Source organism: Pelodiscus sinensis, chromosome 1, assembly GCF_049634645.1.
Source record: "Pelodiscus sinensis isolate JC-2024 chromosome 1, ASM4963464v1, whole genome shotgun sequence".
NCBI lineage: Eukaryota > Metazoa > Chordata > Testudines > Trionychidae > Pelodiscus > Pelodiscus sinensis.
This window is the reverse complement of record NC_134711.1, coordinates 240,207,049-240,227,786: the sequence shown is the minus strand read 5'-3', so window position 1 is coordinate 240,227,786 and position 20,738 is coordinate 240,207,049. Positions and strand designations below refer to the sequence as shown.

Sequence of the window (20,738 nt, the reverse complement as noted above, 5' to 3'; positions counted from 1 at the left end):
CTGGGAGTGGGAGGAGGCAGTTCTAAGGCAAAGGGCAGGAGATGAACAGCAGTAGTGGGAGGCGCAGCTGAAGTGCCAGCACTTGGTAGCCTCTTGGCCAAACCAGTCAGGATCATCTGTCAAAGGCTCTAAGATCTACCACTACATCCCAATCTACTGGTTGGTGACCACTGCGATACAGCTTTCTTTATGCCCCAAACTCCTGTTTAAGTCATTGTGAACTCAGGAAGTGCAAGGAGTACCAAACTAGCTAGAAATTTCAAAGGTTTTGAAATTTCTTCTCCAAAAATGCTCCCCCGCCTATTTTGTAATCATCTTTATAAGTTACTGACATATCCTTTAAGATTGAAAATGTAATTACTGATTGTGACTATTTAAGAAAATTATGTTCTCGAGTCTCTTTTCTGTTATTTTGCTTTCATGCTGCTGTAACTCAACATACATTTCTTTATCAAGGTCTCTGGAGTCTGACCATCATAAAACTAGTATTGCAGTGAGGGAAATCAGGCCTTTTGTTCTTTCTGTGGTGACTTTACTGAGTGCCAAAATGAAGCCTAATCTAAGTTGGAAAGAGGTATCCCTGAGAGAGCTGAAGAAATTTCTGATTCTTCAGTTCTCCAACAGTTTCAAAATATTTAAAAATAAAATTGATTCAGATTGAGCTGAACTTGAAAATTCCAAATACTTTTGATGAACACAAAAAGGGTATTTCAAGACACATGAAATATCTTGTTCCTCAGGAAAGACTGTTCCCGGACATTGTTAAAGATCTAGATCAGGGATGGGGAACCTTTTTTGCATCAGGGGCTACTGATAAACTGAAAAATAATTTGGGGGCTGTAGAAAAGAAAAGAAAAATTCTCACTGATGTGGCTACTGACTGAGAAGGAGAAAGACACTCCCCACATTCTCCTCACATAATACAGCCTACTGGGGCCAGGCTAGTAGATTTTGTGTACTCCAGCCCCATGGGGTGGCAGCGGGGGAGCTGCTGGAACACCAGTGTGGGCTCCCTACTACCAGGGTAGGGGGAGCCCTGAGCCTCGGGGGCCAGATCCAGGCAAGTCAGGGGCCACATCCAGCCCCCAATCCTCAGGTTCCCAACCCCGGTCTAGATTCATGAAATAGCAAGAGGAGGACCCAGAGTTGCCCATCTAACATTTAGCTCAATGGTTATAGCAACCACCTGGGATGTGGGAGACCTGGCTGTAAATCCCATCTACCTGAAACAAGCAGGGATTTGTATCCAAATCTCCCTCTTCCCAGAGAAGTGCCCTAAACACAGGCTATGAGATACTCTGGGCTGGATCTCTATCCATCTCTCTGGCTGAAGCAGTTACGTTTTCTATAAGATACACAAATTGGGCCAAAACAAAAGAGTGAGAATACCTCTGCTGGCTGTCCATCAGGCCATCACCTGATTATTTCATTATTTATATAAAACATAACAGCTTCAACAAGAGAGCTGAAGAGAGACCCATCCCAGAACAGCCAACTGCCTGGTGGTTAGGATATCCCATCACTGAGCTAAAAGCTATTAGGGAGCACAATCATCTTGTGGAAGAAAAACATTTTTTGGCCAGAAACTATTCAGCAAATTGGTGATAATTTGCAAATAGTTTGAGTCTATTGAAACTGCAATACGTTTTTTGTCTGAAAATTTTTTGCCCAGTTCTATTTCTTTAAATAGGGCACAGCGAAAGTACAAGAAAACGTGATATATGCCATATAGCAAAGTAAACCATGCCATATTCAGTGAAAATTACAGTACATAGGAAATTTACATAAGCAGAATGCAATAACTCAACAGCAATACAGTGACAAAACCTGTGCATTTCATTATCGTATAACTCCAATAATGCATTCAAGTAATTCAATAATATTCTCCTATAAAAAAAATAAAGTGCATATATAAAGACCAAAAAAACCAACAACCTCAAAATAAAAAGGCATACCTTTTTGACCTTGTTCACCTTTGATTCCTGGAGGACCTGTAAGACCCATGTCTCCTTTTTCACCATAAGTATCCACTGTTCCAGTACCTATTACCTGAATCACAGAACAAATATTTAGGTAGGTATAAGGCACGGGGAGGATTAAACCTCCCCAAATGGGGCAGGAAATGCCAGATGTAGTGTGTCTTCCTTTGGAGTGTGCCAGATGGTTGCTTCTGGAGTGTGAATGCTGGAAGCTCCTGAGAAGTGTGTGTGTATGTGTGTGTGTGTGTGTGTGTGTGTGTGTGTGTGTGTGTGTGTGTGTGTGTGTGTGTGTGTGGCAGGGGGGGTCACAAGTATCTAGACAGTGTCCCCACTAGCACCACACCCCTTCCCCTTAAGGCTTCCTCATCTGCTCACTCCTCTCCATCTCTTCTCCTCCACTGTGCATCCTTAAGGCAAGAGGAGAAGGAAGGTGGGCAGGAGAAAGAAGAGGGCAGGGGAGGCCTCAGGGTTCTGGCCAGCTTCACAGAACTCGCCATCTGTACTGACCATCAACTACATGTACAACAGGAATTAAAAAGAGGGGCACTGTGACAAGACCCTCCGCCCCATGCTTTTTTAAATGGACTTATGGACATGAATTTACATAACTCAAAGGTGCTCTGAGCAGATGCAAAGGAAAGTGTTCACAGCATTTGGGACATATTGATGGCTGGCTAACTGCAATTAACTTCTAAATAGTATGAAAACCCCCTGTACTACAATGTGATGTCAACAGATCATGCTCCAAAGTCTTATTTCCACCACTGTCAGTAATTATTTGTATTGCTTTGTAATAATAGCAAGACAGCAGTAATATTATAAATCTATAAAACAAAATAATTTAAAACTCAAATGTACAAATTGCTGTTACACAGAAATTTCCCTCTATAGATTTCAAATATACTTGGACAACATATGGCTCCCAAGTTTTGCTCCCACTGAAAATCAACAGCAGCATTGCCACTGATTTTAGTTGTAACACAACCTATGCATAGCCTTTAAAAATTAGTCCGGAGTTGATTTCCACATTAGTTAGGTATCTTATGTCTGTTTCATATGAGCAAAATGTAATTTACTTACTCTTCCTGGAAGTCCCGGAAGACCTTGTACACCCTTATCTCCCTGAACAGAAAGACAATTTACATTTGTAAATCTGAAGTACCTCACAACAAAAACCAATTTATCAATGGCATTCAGTTTAGCTTTTTAGTCTTACACATGGAGATTTTATGTTCTACATTTACTTGCTGAACAAAATGAATATAGAAATCCACTTCACAAGTGCATATTTGGGCCAGATTCATCTGCACAAAACCCTTCTTCTGTACAAAATCCCCAAATGCAAAGAAGTACACAATCAATTAATTGGGGATAATATGTTCAGAATTTTTCTAGACGATGGGACAAGTACTGTTTTATACTAAGTACTGGGACAAATACTGTTTTATACTAAGTTTATTATTATAGAAGAGTCTAGTAGCACTAAATATTATTAAGAGGTGGACAATAATTTTTGATGGGGGACAACTCCAAGATTTTGTAAGTTGTTAATGATTACATTTCTATGGAGGGATTGTGGGATCTAGGATGGAGGTTGTCTGCAGAAGGGAGCTCAGTGTAGGGGACTGAGGTACAGGAGAGGGTGTGGAGTCTCAGAGGGAGTTTGGGTGAAGGATGAGATTGTGATCCGGGGTAGAGTTTGGGGTGCAGGGTCTGGGAGGAAGTATAGGTTCAGGGTAGGATTTTGACCTGGAGGAGGGATGGCAAAGGGAGTGCAGGATCTGGGAGAGAGTTGTGACATGGGGGAGGGCAGTGCAGAGGGTTTGGATGGTGACCTAGAGCAGGAGGGATGGTGACCTAGGGCAGGGAGTTGGGGTGTGGGAGGAGGTGGGAGGAGCTTACCTAGGTGCTCCCCTGGGAGGAGAGGACCCCAGAGTGCAGAGGCACTGACCTAGGTCCTTTCCTCCTAATACTGTCCTGTGGGCAGGTAAGGAGTGCTCTAACTGGAGGTGCCATGAGGGTGAGTGCTTGCCCAGCGACAGTATGTATAATCTATAGCTGATTACTATAAGCTATGAATGCAAGATCTTATTGATTAACTCTGCCCCAAAGAGCTAATGTTTCATTATTTACCTTAGGACCAGGTTCACCAGGTCGTCCTGGATATCCAAACTCACCATCCTTGCCCTGTGTGTATATTGCAGAAGGGGAGGAGAGAAAAAACAGATCAGACACAATAAATTCATCCTTAATAGTGGTAGTGTCTCAGGGCACATCTACACAGCAGGGCAAAAGTCGAATTGAGCTATGCAACTTGAGCTATGTCAATTGCATAGCTTGTCAAAATAGCTTAGTTCGGCTTTTGGTGCTGTTTACACAGCAGGAAATCGAAGGAAGAGCACTCTTCCTTCCACTTCCCTTACTCCTTGTAAAATGAGGGTTACCAGGAATCGGACTAAGAAGGCCTCCAGCTCAACATTATTTCGAAATCATGGCTTGCAGTGTAGACACACTCTGTTATTTTAAATCCTCAAACTGATCACTTTTTCAACACAAAAGGCAATTTAGCAAATAATTCTGAAAACTGCTAGTAGCCCCCCACAGTTTGCACTTTTCTTATTTTTTCATACAAAGGAAGCAAACATTTAGTGCAGAAGAGAATGTTTTCTTTTAGAAAGATAAGCAAAATATTTAAAATGCAGTGAAAGACATACAGGTTCTCCTTTTGGTCCCTGCTCGCCATCTTTTCCAGGTTTTCCCTGTAAAACAGACAATTCCACATTACTAAATTATAATCATCACATCTGTATGATTCCTGTACACATTGGCTGAAACATTAAAACTAAGAATCCAGCTGTACAATGGATTCCCTTTTAAGCCAGCACCCCCCTGTACTGGCACTTGTTTCCCTCTATAAGAAGCAGCAGGGAAGGGAGGTGCCACAGGGAGCACAGGGCAACAAGGACTCAAGCAGTCCCCACTTGTGCCATTTCCCAGATATGCCTCTGCCTCCCCTGCCCTCTGCAGAGACGGTGCTGGTGAGGAGAGGAGGGAACTGGCTTTTAAGCTTTTAAACACCGGCTCCTACCCACCTTTCCTTGCTGCCTCTATCAGAGGCAGCAAGGGGGAGGGGGAAGTGACTAGCTGAGTCACTACTTGACCATCCGATAAGCTTATGCTTATTGGATAGATGACTAGTTGCTTACATCCCTAGGTACAGGGAGGCCTGAGGTGTTAGCAGTAGGCCTGGCTCCAACACAAGTTGTGGGAACTGTCTTCAGCCTACCATGCTTCATCCTGTCAGATTCCCAGAGTTGCTGAGGGCAGAGAGTGGAAGCCAGAAAGAGCCAGGGTGGGGATGAGGATTTGAGGGAAGGTGTGAAATTTGTGCAGTGTAGGGGCAGAGGCAATAAGAGATGGGCTTATGGCTTGGGGGAAAGGGTGGAGTGGAGGTGGGGCACAGTACAGTGGACTGGGGCCAGGTCGCTCGCTGCCATCACTATCAGACCCCCCTACTAACTCCCAGGCTGCTATGCATCTTGCATCCCCCTGAAGCGCAGTTCCCCCGCCGCAAGTGTGGGGCCAGAGTAGTTGCCCCAGTCCACGCTATGGCTCTGAAAAAATAAGACCAAACACTGGTGGAGCTGGGCCCACATTCTGGAATATTGGTGGCGCCTGGGCACCATGGGCCCATATAACTTCGCTTACAGTTAAATGTTTTCCCAGGCCTCTTACACCTCCATGAAGCGTACAAAATATCTAAATGACAAGAGTAAGCCCATGTACATTTTCTGTTTTGGGCGTTTAGCATGATATACTTGACTTTGAAGGGTAAAGGCATAATGGGGCAGGAGGGAGCAAGATTTTCTTTGCTTTGATTTTAATAACATTTTGTCAGGCAGCACTCCTTAGTTGCCTTTCATGACCCTTATAATGAGCATGACCCAGCAACAGACGAATATTCCATTTAGATTTTTATAAAGCTACCAGATGCTAATAAATTATGAAAGCTACCCAGAAGTCCTGGGCTTGAAATAGGAATTACTAAGTGAGGTTTTGTGGCCTGTGTCACTTAGAAGCTCAGACTAGATGATCATAATGGTCCTTTATGGCCTTAAAATCTATGTAAAACAAGCTAAAAATGTGCAAAGGTCACTCCTCCTCTTGTAGGAGAAAATGTATGTGTAAATTAAACAGATTTACTGAGCATACCATAATAGTTTAAATGTACTATGCACAGTTAATTATGCAAATCTTTCAATTCAGTAAATAGATTTGAATTGGGGCGGGGTGGGGGGAGGCTGTTTAAGTTCTATCCTGTAATGGCCTACTCCAGCTTCCATTGAAGTTGACGGAATTCAATCAATTGTCAATTTAGCGAAAGTGGGATCTGATCTTATGTTTTGTACAGTATTTGTGAGGCTTTTAAACATCACTGTATACTATCAATACCATAAGCCAGATTCTGGCCCTATTGAAAACTTTGGCAAAACTCCCATATTAACAAATATATCATCTTACACAGAAGGAGGCAATAATTTTTGATGGCGGGCCATTCCAAGAATTTGGAAAGTGGTCGAGGGCTGCACTTTTCCATGGGTATGTCTACACTACCCTCCTAGTTCGAACTAGGAGGGTAATGTAGGCATACCGCACTTGCAAATGAAGCCCGGGATTTGAATTTCCCGGGCTTCATTTGCATAAGCGAGGAGCCGCCATTTTTAAAACCCCGCTGGTTCGAACCCCGTGCAGCGCGGCTACACGGGGCACGAACTAGGTAGTTCGAACTAGGCTTCCTATTCCGAACTACCAGTACACCTCGTGCAGGAGTGGGGGGCAGAGGGTTGAGGAAGGGAGGGACTGGCGTGCCAGAGGCAGGGTCTAGCCGGAGACTTACTAGCCAGCAGCCGTTCCTTAATCAGCCTCCCTGCCAGCCAGTGTTCCCCTCTAAACTGCCCAGCAGAACAGCTTCACAGGTGATCAATCAGCCCCGTCCATTCAGTCAGCTCCCTGCAGGGAGTCCTGAGCCTCTGACTAGATGTGGCTCATTAATCACTTGTGAAGCTGTGTGGCTGTGCAGGTTAGAGGGAACACTGCTGCCTGCCTCACCCTCACACGGGCTGCAGCCATGTGCTCTGGAGCCCATTGTGCTTTATGGCTGCTTGTTATTGAAACAGATAGTTCCCATTGGCCGGTTTCTGGCCAGAAACCCACCAATGGGATTGTGCTGGGGGCGGCTGCAGCTCCCGACTCACAGTTTTTAAAGAAAAACCTCCCTGCAGCAGCATTTCTGTGGTGTGAGGGAGGAGTGAGGCAAGCGAGGAGCCTACCTGGGGCTCCCCACAGTGTCTGTGGGCAAGATCTGGTGGCTTGGCAGGCTGGATGCAACCTGCAAGCCGTATTTTGCCCAAGCCTGAACCTACATCTGACTGATAAGATATCAGATTTAATAGTATTAATACAATGATGCTCAATGTTTATTCATAAAATACTATATACTTACTCGTGATCCAGGTTTCCCAGTTTCACCTTTTTCCCCTTTGATTTCTGCACCTTTATCTCCCTTAAGAAAAAAGGCCAGATTAATCATATGGTCATATTTTGTGGTAAATTTTATTTTCATAACAAGTATTAAGATACCCATGATCACCATTAGGGTTGGTAAACTCTTTTAATGCAAACAAACTGATTATATAATACTTACTGAAAGCCCAGTATCACCTTTTTCACCTTTTTCACCCTAATGAAATTAGAAAACAATGAAAATCAATATATGGGAAAGTGATCAATAATCCACTTTTGCTATAAATCACTTATTTCCTCTTTGCCAGATGCGGTGCATTGTCTTGTTCAAACTACAAGGCCTAATGGGCATTCAGGGAAAGATAACATGCTCAATTTTAATTTTTTTATATAAAATTTTTGAATCCATTTAAATCTAATGTATTGTACTAGTAATTACTGCTTATGATGCCCCACTAAATAACTATAACAGTAATTGCAATTCACTGAAGGTGATTCTGTTAATGAGAATAAATCTAATATAAACTAGATGTTCTATTTTTAAAGACATTTGTGATTGACCAGATAAACTATGCTGATCAGCTTGTATGTTACACTTCCCCACAGCAGAAAAAGCCACAGAAAGGTAAAATGTTATTCTTTGCAGGATACAGTATTCCTGCCAAAATTTTTGGTCCATTACTTCCCCTCCAGCATCCAGAGACAGCGACCTAGTGGAAGGAGAAGGGCGTACTGGCTGGGAATCCAATGGTAAAAAGGATCCTAACTGAACCCTCCAGGGTCACACTTCCTCCTGGACTGCATGGCCAGCTCCCATGCAGTACTGTCATTGGTTCCTCTACCAGAACTGTGCAGTATACAGTGCAGGGAAAGCAACTAGTGAGAGGAAGATGATATAAGCAAAAGGCTACTACAACTGAACTGTTCAATTTCTGAAATGGAGTGTGTGTCTTCTCTGGATTCACAATCTACGTGATATTGCATTCAAATTTACATAAGCATTAAAGAACATCCAACGTCTTCTAGAGACACATGACTTATTTACACAAGTATTATCATATGCACAGATTATCCATGTACAAATTCTTGAGATACATACAGAAAGCACATTAAATTTTATTCAGGAAAGGTAAAACATGGACCAAACTTGCATAATTGGCATTAAATTGCTAAACGTCTGGTTTCCCTCTTTCTTTAGTAAGCTTGTCCCCACTGACTTTAAGAAAAAAAACTAGGAGTCCAATGTTGTAAGGGTTAAGTAATATTCTCTCACTTTCGGTCCATACATATGATGTACTGTGATCCCTTTCCCTTCGAATGCCTCAGTAGGTCCTGGTGGTCCTGGAGGGCCCATAGGTCCTTGGTCACCCTAAAGACACAAAATTCAGGATTATTAATTTAGCTAGAAATAATATTTATACTGAGAACAGTCATAAATAAAATCGTAACAATAAAACAGAACTTTAAAAAGGGACAGGATGTTTGCTGGTTTATTATTTTAGTGAAACCAAACAGCTAATAACTTAAGGTTTGCACATGCAGTTGCAGAAAATCACATTATACACTGGCTAGCAGACAAAGACCCTGCTCTGAATCACCCTAACGTAAAGTTCTTTTAGGCCCTCCATAAAGAACAGAGTACAGTAAACTTCCGATAATCCAGCACCTTTAGGACCCAGGGGGTGCCAGATTATCAGATATGCTGACTATCAGAAGGGGGGGCTATGAGGGGTCTGGAGTGGGGTGGGAGGGGATGCCACCCCAGACCCGTCATAGCCCCCCCTTACGATAGTCCAGCTCTGCCCCAGGCATCCCTGATTCAGCCGCTGCTGGTCAGTTTCAGCAGCAGCTGAATCGGGGAAGCCGGGAGCAGAGCAGCTGGGGTGCTGCCGGGTTGGTCCCGCAGCGCCAAAGGACGGTGCTGCAGGACCAACCCGGCAGCACCCCAGCTGCTCTGCTCCCGGCTTCCCCGATTCAGCTGCTGGTCAGTTTCAGCAACAGCTGAATGGGGGAAGTCTGTCCCGCTGCCCCAGTACTTCCGGGTTTCTGATGGTGCCGGACCATCAGGAGTCCCGGAGCATTGGATGCTGGACTAATGGAGTTTTACTGTAATTATTGTTCAGTCATACTGGCAGGTCCACCTTGTTAATTCCTACAAGGTTACAAAGACTTTGGGTGTCTTTGTCAGAGTAAACAGAGGCAAGAAAAGGAGAGGTGATGCAAAGAAGTTTAGAAGAAAATATTTTTATTTGCAGCAGGATGGGAACTCCACCTGCTTCCACACAATAAAACTAACACCTGTTCAGGAAACACATCTCCTAAAAGACCCTACGTATTATGCACATTATTTCTGCTCTATTATATTTCCTGCTCATTTTTTGCAAAAGGCAAACCCAAGTAAGTTAACAAATCAATCTTGCTAAATCTTCTCTTTTTTTCTGCACATATTCCACATGAAATTTTGCCTCGTTAATTACATTAGATAAAATATAGGATGATAGTAATTTGTTTATTTCATAGCAATCTGAAAATGCAGAATTACAATGTCCAAAAAAATATATTTACCATATAAAATAAAGCTAAAAAAATCCCCATACAGTATTACTCTAAATCTAGAAATTTCTGTTTAAATTCAAGTTGCAGACAATATACTCTTAGTCTGCATTAGGATATAAAACCGGATTCAGAATTATTTCTTATATTAAATTTAAAACAATGAATACTCCACAGAAGGTGGATAAGAGACGTTTATTCTCTTTCTCTCATATAAGAACAAAGAGCCTTTCAATGTAATTAAAAGGTAAAAAGGTTAAAACTGATGAATAGTAATACTTTTATGCACAATATGTAATTTGACTGTGGAACTCATTACCACTGAAAGTAGCTCCTCAGGCCAAGAATTAAGCATGAATCAAAAAGGGAATGGACATTTCTATAAATTAAAGAAATATACAGAATATTCATAATTAATTATAAGAATTTTGGCAGGAATTTTAATCTTCATACTTCAGAGTTTAAAGCAGTCTCTAACTATTACAGGTCAGGATGAGACATATCTGGGGGACACAGGATGCCATATTTGCCTACTGCAGGGTCCTTAAATCCTCCTCTGGAGCATCTGGTGCTCCCTTCTGTCAGAGAGGGGATATTGAATTAGATAGACTTTGGATATGATGCAGTATGGCAATTTTATGTGCCTAATGCCAGTCATGCCAAATTCCACAAATCATGCTAGTAACAAGTGACATCAGGCAGTGTCTTCAGCCAAGTTTGAATCCAAGTCTTTTAAAATGAAAACTCCACAGAGTGATTTTAATACCAAACTTTAAAATAAATATAGCTTCAAGAATATATTTAGAAATTTTATGCCAAAGGATTTCAAACAGAGGGGCTTACCTTATCACCTTTTTGTCCTTGAAAACTTAAGCCCATATAACCCTGATGATAAAAAAAATTACATGTGTTATTACATTGGCGTATATATATATATATATAATGATGATTTTATTATTCATTTCTGGTAGAGCCAGGGATGTGCTAGACATTTGCAAAAACAGAGATGGACTATGAGGAGCAGAGAAATGTACAATTAAGTGGCCATATAAAATATAGCTTTAATGACAACTTAAAAGAGGCTTGTTTGGGGCATGCATATATTTAAATGGACAGATCTCTTACTCTTTCTTACAAAAACTCTTTTCCCCGCATCAACATGTCTTTCAAAACAGATGTATAGAAGCAGAAGGTATTTTATCTTTTTTTACTGTCTTTCGCACAAAGATGTGCTCACTTTGACATGTGAGACAATGGTAGGCCTATAGAAGGCATGGCAGATGTTGCTTCCAAATAACTATACGTCTACGCTAGTGCAATAGTTCAAGCTAGGTAGGGTAATGAGGGCAAGCGGAGATATTTAAATATATTTAAATATCCTGAGCTTCATTTGCATGTTCCCAGGTGCCACCATTTTTAAATCCCCCTTAGTCCGAACTCCGTGCCCGCGGTTACATGCGGCACGGAGTAGGTAGTTTGAATTAAAGATCCTAATTCGAACTACCGTTACTCCTTGTTTAATTCGAGCTACCTACTCCGTGCCGCATGTAGCCGCGGGCACAGAGTTCGGACTAAGGGGGATTTAAAAATGGTGGTGCCCGGGAATATGCAAATGAAGCCGGGGATATTTAAATCCTGGGCTTCATTTGCAACTCTGCTTGCCGTCATTACCCTACCTAGCTCGAACTATCGAGCTAGTGTAGACGTACCCTATTAGACTAAGACCAATCAGACCACCATGCATCTCTTAGGACCTCTGCTCTAATGTTGGGTTCCCCTTTGCCTGTGGTCTCTGTAGACACACAAGTCCTGTGAATAGCTGAAATAATCCTATTTGGAGCATGACAATCCAAAGTTCTTTGTACTCAGAACTGTAGATGGGACAAACTATCTACATTTTTTTTGCATGTGCACTTTCTGCCTCTGGATGCCAGAGATCATTGCAGCTACTGCCATGGGGTGGCCAAAAGCTTTCTTTCTTCTGGTCCTAAGTCTTGAACACACTAAGTCCCTAAGCAGCAGTTTCAACCTTACTTCTACCTTTGGAGGAGGGAGGAAAAAGAGGTGTCACCAGATGGAAACAATGACTGTCAAGAGAAGTAAGCCCCATGAGAAAGATGGAAGAGCCTGTGTCCATAATGTTTGACAGAGCAAGACACAGCAAGGTGGAAGAGAGGTAATGTAAAGTGGGTCACCACAGATTAGGGCTGGAAGATTGAGGGAAGTTTGTTAGAAGAGGAAAACAGTCCCCAGTGGAATGCCAGAGGAGGTAGCAAGCAATAGACCCTCCCACTATGTACTACAGTAATTCCTCATTTAACACGGTAGATACGGTTCAGAAAATGATCGTGCTAAGCAAAAACGTGTTATACAGGGTCAATTTTCCCATTGAAAATAATGGAAAAGGTGGAGGTTGCGTTTCAAGTGGTGATGTCAAAGTCAATTTTCTGTTGGTGCTGAGTCGTCAACGTCAACATTAAACGATGTACTGTACAGTAAAACTCCAACTGGCATCAACTGGAACCCGGAAGTGCTCTAGTCAGCCGCATGTGCGTTCGCGGATCCAGACTGCACTTGCTAGTAGCCAGCTGCTGAGCACAGGCAGCTGCCTTGGGACTGGGACATAAGGTTGTGGGAGAAAGGGGACTGGGTTACAGCAGGGAGAGGAGGTGTTTGGCTCTGGGGAAGGGAAAGGGAGGAGAGGGGAAGAGGATTGGGTTGGGAGTATGCCCCTGTGACGGGTCTGCCAGGACCCACACTGCATCTGGCGAGGGGGGGGGGGAATGGCGTGGCGAGCGGCAAACCCTCTGCCGCATTGCAGAGAGGCAGGGGAAGCCCTGCGCAGCCGCCGGCACCAGACTGGCTGGGGAAACCCAGCTGCCAGGCTGCAAGCAGGGGTGGAGGAGAGGGGCAAGGTGTCCGGGGAGCCCACGTCCCCAGACACCTCGACCCCTTTCCTCTGCCCCTGCTTGCAGGCCGGCGGCTGGGTTTCCCCAGCCGGTGTGTCGCCGGCGACTGCACGGGGCTTCCCTCACCTTCATGCAATGTGGCAGAGGGTTTGCCGCTTGCCGTGCTGTTCCCCACCGACCCCCCATCACTGGACACACTGTGGGTCCCAGCAGACCCATCACAGCCGCCTTATAGTACCTCCCAGTACGCCAGATTATCGGAAGTCTACTGTATTACTTCTGTCTTCACAATTTATACTGCTGAATGAAGTAGTCCACCACTTGATTTTTTTTCGTGTTATTTTGGGGACGGTCGTGTTATTCAAAAAACATTCCCTAAAAAAAATGGTGCTATCGCAAAAATGTGTTAAGTGGGAACGTGTGGAACGAGTAATTACTGTATTCAATGACATCCTGCCGCCATCATCAAGAGAATGGAAGGAATACAGAGCCTGTTGAGTGGCTGTGGAGTGGTGAGGAATCAGTCAGAAGTTTTGTTTAGAATTTTCATGCAAATACCGGGGTGAGACATGGAAACCTCCCTTCAGTTGATTTATATCAATACAGATTCTGATTCTTGTAGATGCCACATCAAAATGCAATATATGGGACAAAGGCAGATAGCAAATCATGACTCGTGCCCACTACATCAAGATGTACTTTTTTATATATTTACCTGGCTGTCTACTCTGCCTCAGCATACTCCCTATCTTTTCTGTCATAATGCATATTGCAAGATCTTTTAAATAAGTATGTATACAGGACACAACAAAATGATGTCCTGAACCTTCCGATTTGGTTCTTCGTCTTAGGCCCCTCTTAACCCTTTCTTTCTCTCACTCTCCACACACATGAAATTAATAAATAATAATAAAATTAATCAATAATAATAATAATACAAATGAAGAAGAATGCAGCATTTAGTGATGTTTTAATCTGATAGGAGAGCATATCTCAGGGTATGTCTAGACTATCCGTTTCTTTTGAAAGAAGCTTTTTTGAAATAATCTTTTGAAAAAGCTTCTTTCGAAAGAGATCGTCTAGACAGCCACCACTTTTTTCGAAAAAGCAATCCGCTTTTTCAAAAGAAAGCACCCAGGCAACCTGGATGCTCTCTTTCGAAAAAACCCTGTTTGCGTTCCAGAACACCTTTTTTCGAAAGAGCTCTTTTGAAAAAAGACGTTTTTTTCTTATACAATGAGGTTTTCTGTGGTGGCAGTCTAGACACAAGTGAAGTGTTTTGAAGAAAAGGTCACTTTTTTTTTTCAAAAAAACCTTGTAGTCTAGACATAGCCTCACAGAATAGCCTACAAAACCACACCTTTGAGGCCCTGTTAATTAAGATTCAACATTTTACACAAAGACACAAGAGTTCACAGAACATCTAGAAACTAAATAGCTTAAATAGCTCAAATGTTTATAGTACCATCGAAGAAAATCCTCACCTTCTCACCCCGATCTCCTGGAGGCCCTGGGGGACCCTGTAAGACAAGACATTTTATTAGACTGCATATTATACGTTACATGTGATGTATAGACTACACCAGTCAATATTTTAGCAGGCTGGCCAGCAACCCGGCTCAGTCTTGGCTCATGCCAGGTTCTGGACCTACCCTTGCTGCAGCTCTGCATTTAAAGTGTATTAGGAGCAAGGTAGACAGATAGTTCAGCTTGTGCCAGGTCCAAGAGCTCAGCCCTCTCCCCCCCCCCCCCCCCCCGCCCGCCCCCTTGTACAGTGGCAACAGCATGGGGCAACAGGCAGCTGGTTCACAAGAGGAGCTGTTTTTAAAACTGGCTCCCCTTGTGGACCAGTTCCCGCCTGGCATTCTGTGCTCTCCCTCTTCCCTGCAACTCTCTGACTCTGCACTGCCCTTGCACCCCGCACCCTGCTCCCCCGATCCCTGCACCCCCAGCTCTGTGCTGCCAGTTCCTTGCACTGCCCCTAGACTCCAATCCCTCTGCCCCTCCCGTTCCCTGTGTCCCATTCCCTGTCCCTCCACCGCATCCTGCTCCCCCCGATCCCTGCCCCCCCCCCAGCTCTCTGCTGCCCGTTCCCTGCACTGCCCCTAGACTATGAGAGGCAGCAGCGTGGTGTGGCATGGGGCTCCTCAGGAATGGGGCCAGAGTGAACTGGCTGCTGTCCACATCCCCGGGGATTATAGAATAGTCGAGTAACTGATAAGCAGGGCTTGACAAATACACTCGCCTGCTCACTCGTGGCGAGTAGATTTTACCAGCTGGTGAGTGCAGGGGCAGACTGGCCCGGTGGGCCGTTGTGACACACTGGACGAAGCCCGTACTACGGGTGGCGGGCCCCATCCGATCCGCCGGCCGGCGTAGGAGCAGAGCACCACCGGGGAGAGGGTAGTGCCGTGATTCTTGCCACTGGGGTGCCTGCGCTAGCTCTGGTGCGAGGAGGCAGGGCGTGAGCCAGAGGGCGGGACCCTGGCAGGACGTGGCCCCCCGATTTTAAAGGGCCGCGGCAGCTCGGCTCTGGCTGCATGTCCCTGGGAGCTGGCTGCAGTGCACGACACAGCCAGGCCCCGCCACGCCACACCAGCTCCAGTCCTGCCACGGCCCCAATCCCCTCGTCGGCAAGAGACCGCTCCCTGTCGACCGCCCAGCTCGCTGCGCCTGCCCTGGGCCCCTTTGTCTCCATGCTGCCCGTTCCCCATGCCGCTCCTGCTCCCCTGCACCCCGGACTCCCTGCTTTCCCTCTTCCCTGTGACTCTCTGGGTCTGCACCGCCCTTGCGCCCCGCACCCTGCTCCCCCCGACCCCTGCCCCCCCAGCTCTGTGCTGCCTGTTCCCTGCACTGCCCCTAGACTGCGATCCCTCTGCCCCTCCTGTTCCCCACGTCCCATTCCCCGTGCTTCAACTGCACCCCTCACCCTGCTCCCCCCGATTCCTGTGTCCCTCTGTGCCTCCCGTTCCCTGCGCCACCCCAGTACTCTCCCACTGTTCCCTGCACCCCTCTGGCTCTGTGCTGTCCCTGCACCCTGCTCCCGCTGTGGGTCGGGAGTGAAGGGTGCTTGCCCATAGGGTGGGGCTGGACAGGGCAGGGAAGAGGCTGCTGTGACCCAGCAGCAGTGAAAGGGGGAGTTCACTTGATGCGCCTTTGCCTTTATGGAAAAAAACAAATGAAAATGCTATTTGCTATTAATGGGGCCAAAATGCCAGGACAAAAATGAAAACAAACAAAAAAAACCCATTGCAACATGTAAACGTGTAAAAGACAACAATAAAGTGAGGGGTGGGGTGGGCAAAAAATGTTTTGCTAGGGGCAGCAAAAAACCTAGAGCTGTCCCTGGGGGAAGGGAAGGAGCTGGGAGGAGGGGAGGGGAAAATATGGAGAAGGGGCTTGTGCTGAGGGGAGGAGGTCAGGAGAAGAAGAAGAAGAAAGGGGAAGGCACCAAGGGACAAGGGTTCAGGAGAGACAAATCCCAGGGGGCCAAGTGCAGACAATGAGGAAAAGGGCAGGAGGGGAGGTGTCAGTGGGAGGGGGACAGGGTGATGCTGGGAGAGGAGAGGGTAAGGGCACTGGGGGCTAGAGGGAGGAGGGGGAGGTGCTGGGAGAAGGCTTGAAAGAAGGGGTGGGCATGAGGAAGGCGGGGATGGAGCAAGGTATGTGTAAGGGCACAGGGGCATGAGGGAAATGGGGGGCAGAGGGTGGTGAGTATCAGGAAAAAAGAGAGCAAAGGGGGCAGGGGCAGTAAGGGAAGGGGGAGGCACCAGGAGGGTGCAGGTGCCAGGGGATTCTGGGAGTGAAGCAGAAGGGCAGACACCTGCAGAGGAGGGACCAGCACCAGAGGAGAGAGGCAGGGCAGGTGTGTAGAGGGAGGTGTTAGGAACTGGGATGAGGAGGGGTAGCTCACATGAGCAGAGGGGGGTTACTGGACGAGTGGGCACAGGGGGGAGAGAAGGGCTGATGGAGGGGGGCAGGTCTCAGGAAGGCTGAGGGCAGTGAGAAGGGCAGGAGTCAGGACAGCAGAGGAGGGTGAGGGGTTGGGGGGCAGCAGGCACCAGGGGAGCTGATGGAGCAAGGGGAGGAGACATGGCAGCAGAGGGAAAAGGTAGAGGTTTATAAGATATTTATTAATAACTTGGGTGATATTCATGAATAACTTATTAGTAATTACTGTTCTTATTCTTATTAGGAATTTATGCAATTAAAAAACACTTTTTTAGGGGAGGGAGGGTGGCGAGTCCCTTTTTTGTTTGGCGAGTAGGGTTTTCCATAATTTGTCGAGCCCTGCTGATAAGAATTCATGAGATTAATTGACTATTCAATTAACCAATATTTAACATCCCTATTCCCAGCCTTAGAACATCTGTATTGTTGAAGGTGATATTTTTCAAGTGAGATGTAAATCTTACATCCTTCTGACCTCTTCTGCTGAATACTAATCCTCAGCTGGCTTCATTTAAATAAATCTTTGTTAACTCATTAAGTGTAACTACTATTTCAAACCAAACTCAGCTAGGTTTGAACTGACTCATATCTGACTCCCTTTTTACACAGCAGTTTTGCAGTTCAGCAGTAGAACTATAAAACAGATTGCCCTGAATGGAACTCACTATGGGTGTGTCTACGCAGCAAAGTTATTTTGGAATAACGGCTGTTATTCTGAAATAATAATGCGAGCATATACACAGCAATTCTGTTATTTTTAAATCATTTCGAAATAACAGACAGCTTATTCCAGCTTTTATAACCCTCATTCTACAAAGAATAACGCCTATTCTGACAGCTATTTCGAAATAAGGCGTGTGTAGACGCTCCACTATTGCTATTTCAAAGCTATTCTTCCCGGGGCTCTAAATTGAGATTGCACGTCTACATTAGGGAAGCCCGCCTCAGACTAATTTTGAGGCTCCCTGCAGTGTAGACGTGCTATTTCGAAATAAGCTATTTCGGAATAACTATTCTGGAATAACTTATTCCGAAATAACTGTGCAGTGTAGACATAGCCTATGATGGGAAAGATAGACAAGGCTGATTTTTAAAAATAGAATTCACTGGTCCCTGCTTATTGGTATCTATGGTATTCTGACAGCCATACAAGGCAGAGAATATATTCTGACATCTATTGCTCCTGTCAACATATCAAATAGCTCAGGTGCCTCAGACATTTGGAATTTACCACAATAGGAAATCTTCTACATTGGAAGAGATTGCCCTTCCTTTGTAGCTGTTCCTAATGGTACCTCTATGACAGGGGTGGGCAAAAGGGCCTCCACAGGCCCTGCTGCTCCCGCACCCTGAGGCCAATCAGGGCCTGGGATGTGGGGAAGTGCATGAAGTTTCCTTTGCGTTGCCCGTCCTGCCAGGGAGTATGGGGCGCTTAGAAGTGCCATGCATTCCTGGCAGGGCAGGAGGAGACTTTGTGTATTCCCCCACCCCCAAGGCCTGATTAGCCTGGGGGCAGAAAGGGGATCACACAAAGACTCCTCCCACCACCAGGGCATGGGTGGCTAGGGGAACTTTTTTGGGGGGATGGAGGAAAGGCTTCACGTGCTCCCCCGCTCCCAGACCAATCATGGTCTGTGTGTGGGGAAACAGGAAACATCTTGGGCCCGCCCCTTCAAAATTTTTGAAGTGGCCCCGGGTAAAAAATTATTGTCCACCCCTTCTCTGGGACAATCTCAGCAGCTCTGTTGATTTAGATTGGGCTATGAGACCAGTAACACATTTTCGATGGATTGAAGAAAGGAAATTGTAAAAGCCTATTACAAAACTGCAGAAAGAGGGGCAGATTTTAATGAAGTAAACTGGAGTAAAGTAAATTTGGAGTTATTTGCATCCTGAAGAACCAGAATTAGTCTCCTGGAATCCAAGGTGTCACAGAAAATGCGTGGTATAATACGGAATGCTCCTGAGTTGCCCAAGTGCTAGGTTAAATGCCCTATCCACTATACTGTTTATCCCCAATACATTAATCATTTAGATCTTTTTCATAAAGTAGCATTTCTCTCTTCTTAATAAATTATCATAAAATATCACTTACTTCAACTCCTGAGGGACCTGGTGGCCCTATTGGGCCTTGGAGCCCTGGCAATCCAGGTGTACCCTATATATAAAAAAAAGGGAGCCATTAGAAAGAGATACTTATTAGGCAATATAATGATGATTATATATGTTGTCTGGCTATGCTGAAAGAAGGACAGGAGACACCTGAAAGGGGATCAGCTCCCTGCCATGGCCATCATTGGAGCTCCAAACCGCTCTGTCTCCCATTCCACTCCTCTAACCAACACCTCTTTTTTAAGTTCTTTACAAAGCCATATTATCCAGTCACTGTATCCCCTCCCAATGGAGGACCCTCCTTGGACATCTACCTCACATTTATGCAATGAGGTGTAACATGTAGCCCTACACCCTTCACACCTAACGTCAATAAAACCCTCCCTGAACCCAGTGTGGAGAAGGCAAAAAAATTACTACTCCTCCTAGGCCAATCTGATGGTGAGGGAAAATATTCCTCCCATCCCCCCTGAAAAGGAACAGGTACTGTGATACTTACAATGGGATCAAACTTGGCATTTTGCCACCTCAAAGGGAGGGACAGTGGGTGCTTTCCCCCATCCCTGGGAAAAGAGATTCTCCTGCCTGGGCTTGTCTTCTTTAAATTCCTCAGCTCTTCCAGGGCTATGACACCATGCTCATCCTCTCTCCTTTTGCAGCAGTCTCTCTCCCCTCCCTCTTCCCGTCAACCTTCTCATAAAGCACTGCTCTCTCTCCTTTGGCAAGCCAGGCAACTGCCCTCCCTCTCCCTTCCACATACTTAAAGGTGTGGTGGATCAGCATAGTTAAGACTTACTGGTAGTCCAGACTGGCCAGGAAAACCTTTTTCACCTTTTAGCACATCCCATGGTACTTGCCCAATTACTTCACCCGGGTCTCCCTATCATGGGAGAAGAAAAAAATAAAGGTGAATTATATATACTTACATAAATAAAAACATCAATTCCATACCCCTGACATTAAGGTTGAAGAAGAGACCTAACATAATAGCTACACGGCCCTTTGGAATCATTTGGGAAAATCACAAAATGGCCGGCCTTTTACATATTTTAATTGATTTAAACATATCACAAGGAAGCTGTTGTAGTCCTTAAAAGCCTTTCAGTGTCAGGTATCCTTGAAATACTCAGTAAATATTCCAGTGCCAATTTTCTATTTGCCCCTTACATTCCACGTATTTGTGGGGAAATCCCACAGGTTGCCATTAAATTTAAGTCCATCCAATCTAAGTATCTGGTCTGTCTTTTATAGGCAAGGATCCTCCTTCTCAGGCTATGATCTCTAGCCAGTTCTACAACTTTGAGGCTGTGATAATCCCCATGACCACAGCACAGCACCCCACCTCTACATGGGCTCTAGAAATGGTGAACCAGTGTAGTTACACATACACCAGAATTGACCCTCATTCAACCTACTTTATCTCCAAAACCTCTCTGAGGTTAAAATGGAACTGTGTAATGTGGCATACAGAGGAGGAAAGGCACAACCTGCATGGCCTCCATGAACCCAGCCCCATCCTGTCCTGTTCAACCATACCAGTTGTGCTGAATCCATAAACCTCCATGATTCAAGAAGGATTTACATGCTAGTACTGACTGAACCTCTCAAATCTGGAACTCTCTGGTCCAGCAACACAGATGTTGCTTGACCAAAGAGCGCTGGAGGCAGCAGTGGGAGACAACATGGGGGTTGGTGAGCGCAGGTGGGACCA

The 20,738-nt window shown here is 45.2% G+C and overlaps 1 protein-coding gene across 2 annotated transcripts in view; it reads right to left on the bottom strand.

The window, feature by feature from the left end:
- The window catches only part of COL4A1 (collagen type IV alpha 1 chain), a 194,711-nt gene that overhangs the window by 80,028 nt on the left and 93,945 nt on the right, over positions 1 to 20,738 (bottom strand). For both annotated transcript variants that reach the window (XM_075918577.1, XM_075918579.1), the window contains exons 9-19: positions 19,824 to 19,907; positions 19,011 to 19,073; positions 14,449 to 14,484; positions 10,899 to 10,940; positions 8,776 to 8,871; positions 7,684 to 7,719; positions 7,483 to 7,542; positions 4,694 to 4,738; positions 4,113 to 4,166; positions 3,060 to 3,101; positions 1,956 to 2,049 (exon numbers count right to left, since the gene is read on the bottom strand). In XM_075918577.1, coding sequence (XP_075774692.1) covers positions 1,956 to 2,049; positions 3,060 to 3,101; positions 4,113 to 4,166; positions 4,694 to 4,738; positions 7,483 to 7,542; positions 7,684 to 7,719; positions 8,776 to 8,871; positions 10,899 to 10,940; positions 14,449 to 14,484; positions 19,011 to 19,073; positions 19,824 to 19,907 — 652 coding nt within the window. The remainder of the gene's footprint in view (positions 1 to 1,955; positions 2,050 to 3,059; positions 3,102 to 4,112; positions 4,167 to 4,693; positions 4,739 to 7,482; positions 7,543 to 7,683; positions 7,720 to 8,775; positions 8,872 to 10,898; positions 10,941 to 14,448; positions 14,485 to 19,010; positions 19,074 to 19,823; positions 19,908 to 20,738) is intronic.